General features: G+C 37.1%; 1 protein-coding gene across 1 annotated transcript in view; it reads right to left on the reverse strand.

Annotated features, from left to right (window-relative positions):
- Nucleotides 1-502: 502 nt before the first annotated feature.
- Nucleotides 503-5,638, reverse strand: part of FOPNL (FGFR1OP N-terminal like) — a 9,322-nt gene continuing 4,186 nt past the window's right edge. The window contains exons 2-5 of the mRNA XM_010003292.1: nucleotides 5,006-5,270; nucleotides 3,746-3,830; nucleotides 2,765-2,904; nucleotides 503-579 (exon numbers count right to left, since the gene is read on the reverse strand). Of these exons, the coding sequence (XP_010001594.1) occupies nucleotides 503-579; nucleotides 2,765-2,904; nucleotides 3,746-3,830; nucleotides 5,006-5,270 (567 nt within the window). The remainder of the gene's footprint in view (nucleotides 580-2,764; nucleotides 2,905-3,745; nucleotides 3,831-5,005; nucleotides 5,271-5,638) is intronic.

Below are 5,638 nucleotides of genomic sequence, written 5' to 3' on the forward strand. Positions count from 1 at the left end.
AAAATTAAAAATAACTATTCCTCTAAAGTACTTTTTAATTCAAATTTATTTTCCCATACTTAACTGAAAGCAGCAGCTTCTTAAACAAGAATTATTAAAATGTGTAGTTTGAACACTTTCAAAATACCATACAGAATAAAACTGAAAAATTTTACTCAAAAAACACAGGGAAGACACAAAGATGTAATATAAAAAGGAAAGTGCAGAAGTTATACGTTATCTAATACATTTTCATAAATTAAAACCAGTATTTTTAGGCCACATTCTAGACACAGGCTTCACTGATCTGACTGCATGTACAGTTTTCCTTCTGTCAGGCAGGGAGGAAAAGAGCCTTTCACAGAATCATGCTAACATTTTTTTCATTGACAGTGAGTGTGACCCTATCACGCTGTCTCATGGGTAGATCTAACACGCTGGAATGGTCCCACTGGGCATATTGAGGAATTTTCTAAAGAAACTCTTAGAGAACTTTATATGAGAAGTTAGCATATGAAAGGTATCATCTGTTAATACTTTGCAAAACAAGGGGCTCTTCGATGCTTGTGCCAGCCATCCTTCCTGGTTCTGGAATTCTATCTGAAAATGAAACACAGACATAAATGTTCTTACACAACTGAAGATCCAAGAGTGTATGTGTTCTACTATTATCAACTTGTATACAAAATATCATCATAGGAAACTTGAGCAATTTAACAAAAACATTTTTCCATGGTATGAAATAAAAGCTTTGCATTACTCAAGGTTAGATTTCAGACAACTTCAACTCAGCTATAGTGAATGGACAGAAACACCAGATTCCACACAGGTTATCATGATTCCCAGTCTGTACCCCAGTTATAGGAATATTAATTCAGCTAACTAAGGAAGATAACTTCTAATGTGAAAAGCAAGTTAGATGTTAAAATTTCAGACTTGGAGGGCTGAGTTTATGAATGGACTTGATAACCTTAATATGCAGCCTAGTTAACATAGCTAGATAATTAGTATTTTAAACCCACTGCCTTTAGGTCTCTGCTGACATATTACACATGCAGAAAGTAATTTCAGAATATGGTTACTTAAAAAGTTACAAGCCATAGAACTATTTATTTTTGTTCAGTTCAAAAAGCAACGTGTTGTCATGTCTTATGATTAATCCTGAGTTTTGTAACTAATAGACAAATAAATCCCCATGTGAAATGACATTAGAGTCAACGAGGCAAGGTGACCCTACACAGGGTCAACTTCAGAACTGAGGTACAAAGTTATGGTTTAAAAACAATTACTCTCTACACTGAATTTGAATGGATTAGTTTCTGATCGGAGTAATTATTTTCTAACAGAGATAACTTATAGCAATTTTGGTATTGAGATTTTATTTCTTCAGCCCCCTCTTCTGGCAGAAGGGAAACAACATTGTGTCAATTAATTTAACTCAAGAAAAGGTGTTTAGTTCTTCTCTCATACTTTTTAGTCATCAGCAATATCTCGGTTCTCATATTTTTCAACTTTTTGGATAAAAAATAAATGGTTGATAGTACTAACACAACAGTAAACATCCTCAAGGATGAAAGTAAAGTAATAATATGCCAAGGAGAGTCTTTGAAGGAAAAAAACTGGACCAATGATCCCTTTCATTCTGTAGCTTAGGCAGTAAGAATTGTGACCAGTTGAAAAGCAGACCCACAGGGGGAAAATAAGATGTAGCTGTGCTCTGCTACAGAGCAGTGAATGCAGAACTTCAGCTTCTGCAGTCAAAAGAATGTAAATTCTGTCCTCAGAATAAGGTTATGCCCATATACAAAACTGACAGCTAAAGAACTAAGAACTTCATATAGAAATTAGGTATGTTAGAACTGAGAGACACAAAGAGAAAAGCCCTTATTTATCATACTTTACTAAGAATTTAGGTTAAATTCATGTATTAAATTGCCAATGTAGTAAGACTGTCTCTAGCTGTCCCATTCTGGAGCTGTAATAGCATAAAGCAGTACACTTTGTCCAGTGTAGCTTTTAGGAAAATAGTAAAGCAATTTGCTGGGTGACCTTTCTGATACTGAGAATTGGGATATTAGCATCTTCTGTTTTTCAGCAGCAGTGAAACAAATGGGAAAATCACAGCTGTGCAATTGACTTTCAGCTTTTAACAGTCCAAAAGCCTTAAGAGACTAAAGCTAAACAATTAGGTCTTTTCCTCTTCCCTTTAGTCATTAACATGTAGCTACAGCCACCACGAGGTAACAGGAGCTTCACAGCACCTTGTGCTGTTGAGAAATTATATAAATTTGGTTACTTGCAATTTAAAAACATGTCTGCTCTTTAAATAAAAGACATTCCCATATAAGAGAGAAAGTTCTACTACTGATACATCTCAAGCACCCGCAAGGGCAATCAGATTTGCACGCTGTATATGCCCTCCCATCAGGATATCAGCAGCAAGGAGGCCTAAGAGTTCGTGTAAGTTGGTGACTTAAACAGAGGCACATATATGGGTTGTTGTAGACATCAGGGGTGGGTGTTTCTTGAGTTGGATATAGCAGGAGCTTTCTAAATCAATACATGAGCAACAGGTATGGTGAGGTCACACAGCTTAATCGTATTTTGAGGTGCAAACACTCATCTGTTTAGTATTTTTGCTTACAAAAGAGCCGTCATTCCTTGCACAGAGAAGGAGCTACACTGTGTCCATCTGCAGATTTATGCTGTTACAAGCATATGTATCATACAGAATATCTAGTAAAAAATGAAACTTCTGCAAAAATGACCTCGTATCCACACCCACCTTTTTGATTTCTCTCAGCAGGTGGTTTGCCAAGGTTCTGCCTTGGATAATTCAGCAAAGACACTTTTGGAAAGGTATTCTGGGTACTTTCTTCTTTAGCACCATGTAAGAAATAAGAGATAATTCCATACAAAAGAGGTCTGCTTAAGAGAAATGACAAAATCAGTCTATGAAATACTGAACATAAAAACCCCTACGTTTTCCTCAGAACTTCTGAGACCTTAATGTTTACTTCTCGAGTATGTACAGATGTCTTTGGAGTCATTATTTAAAATATATTGTCAAGTGTCATTCTATATAAATAAGTGCAGACCCAAGCCCACCCTGAACATAAACACTCTCCTAAAAAGCTTGCAATAAAAGACACTCTCAAGTAAGCTCCAGATCCCCTGTAGGTGAAGAACTGAAGCATACTTAGCACAAGAACACAGATCCACATTCTCACTCATGCAGTACAAAGGACCAGACTTTGGTGGGCTCTGCATCTCAAACTTGATTCTCCTAAGAACCTGACAGATTCTGGCACCACAAACTGCTGGAAACACTGAATGTATTTAAACCTGCTTCAGCACCCTAGCTCATTAATGCAGTTGTATCAAAGCATTGTGAACTTATATCTAATCTCAGAGTACAATAATCTTTTTATTGCTCTACAAAGCTATTCACTGATATGCAAAGAGTGTGTCTGTTTTCTGCTTCTGACTGAAGGGATGACTGAACTGGTAAGACACTTGTGTTTTGGTGTGCAGCTACACTGTCTGGAAAATGCTACAGAGTTGGCAGAATTAAAAATTATTTTTGAGTACATTTGAAAATGGCCCCATGTTTGACATTGTTAGTTTGGATCCAGCATGTCAGAGCAGCCCTGTGATCTAGTCACATTTCAGTTGGTAAGAACATTTATATGTGGTTTATAATAAAACTAAAGAGAAAAACACATGCAGAACAGAATATACTGTGCATTCCAAAATAATTCCTTACACTGATTTTCCATTTGTGTCTTCTACTATGTTCAGCTCTTTGGCAAGAAACTGTCTGTCCAAAGGCACTTCAGGCTGGCCAGATTCTGGAAAAGAGATTTCCCCTACATTCTTAAGACTGGTAAGAAAATATCACCAATTAACTTTTAAAAGACTGCTAAGGAGACTTCAGAAGACAACGAGTGCACACACTCTCCTTTTAGACTACTAATATCTAACTATATTGTAATTCCAGGAAACTCACTGAAACATAAGTGTTTCACGTAATTTACAATAGCATATTACAAATGTTATCTTCACTCTAAAGGAATCTAAGAACAGTATTAAAGAAGTCTCAGAATCTGAAGATAAATTAATCAGGCAAACAACTATTTTTCTAAATAAGTGCTGCTATCAAACGGATTCCATACATTAACTACTATATAGACTGTTTCAATTCTGTCTTCTTGAAATGAATTTGTGTCTGTGATTTTAATAGAGTGGAATGTATCAAATTATTAAATATCAAATGTAATTACTGCATCTAAGCATAAGTACAGAACTTAAAAGTTCAAATACAAGTTTTAAACTGCGGAAAAAATAATTAAGTGCTGTGCCATATAAATGATGGCTACCATTTATATGATGTAGTCTAACCAGCTACTGTTAGTATTTTAGTACAGCCAGTAATACTTAACTGCAGTTCTTAAAAAATATGGACCTTATTCGTGTTCTTTTTTAAGATGAGGACATCTAACCACATTTCTGATACAGTCTATACACATGAATTGCCAAAATTGCTGTAATTCAGACCAACTACTTTATGTATGTATTACATTAGCTTAAATTATTCCTCAAATAAATGTTGTTCATTTGCAAGATTTCTATTTTTATTTTACCCAAATACCAATGAGGAAAAAAAACACGTGATATATGCTTTAGAAATAGCCATTTTTCAAAATAAAAGCAGACATTTCAAGAAAGGGATTTTGAGTTTGTAGGCCCAGAGCAACTTTTCTTGCTCTTGGATGATTTGCTCTGTCAAGCCATTTACCTCAAGGATAAAGGAGCAGAGTCAGTTTTCTTGAAAACTAACGGTATATTTTGGCTTAATGCTGCAAGCAAAGCTGGGGAGACACTGCATCTTATTTATTTCCAAGGGAAGAAAAGCTTGTGCTGATTGGTCCCACTTATTAATTTCACACTATCAGTGGAATTACTCAACCAAACAGTAAAATGTCTATTAATACATTGGTGACAAGAAAAACTTGGACCCAAATACCTGCAGTTAAAACAGATGCTGCATATTTATATTTGTTATATTCCAGGTATTCACGAATCAGTTCATTGATTAAGAAATTTTCATGAGACAGTGGTGGCCGTGGTTCACTTTGGTCATCCAGTGCATTAAAAACTTCAGCTCTGATCCTTGCTTTGATTTGTCCAAGAGCACCTCTTTTCTCCAGTGTGTCCCTTAAAACTATTACCATAAAAAGAACTGTTAATATAAAGCAAAATGTATTCAAGCAGCATCTACCACCCACAATCTAAAAACGGCGAAATAAAGGTATCAGCACCTCTGCACGTGCCGGTAGATAACGCCAGGAGACCAAGAGATAAAAATAAAGCCTTACAGGAAGTCAGTGTTATTTCTAGTAGTAAACATAGGTTCTAGCACTTTCACAAGTGGGACGTTACCGGACCCAGATGTTTTTAACGAGTGCAAATCAGACCAAGAAAAACGAGAAGGTGCCTGTGGGGCAGCCCAGGGCCGCTTCTCCCGCGGCTCCACAACCGGCGGACCCAATCGGGAGGCCAGCCCGGCTGTCCGATGTTTCGGTGCCCCAGGAGCCTCGGCCGCCCCCCGGGGGCTCCCCAGCCCTCCCCGGCCCCGCAGCCCCCGCCCCGCACCACC

The sequence above is a fragment of the Chaetura pelagica genome, unplaced genomic scaffold (assembly GCF_000747805.2).
Source record: "Chaetura pelagica isolate M959 unplaced genomic scaffold, ChaPel_1.0 scaffold138, whole genome shotgun sequence".
NCBI lineage: Eukaryota > Metazoa > Chordata > Aves > Apodiformes > Apodidae > Chaetura > Chaetura pelagica.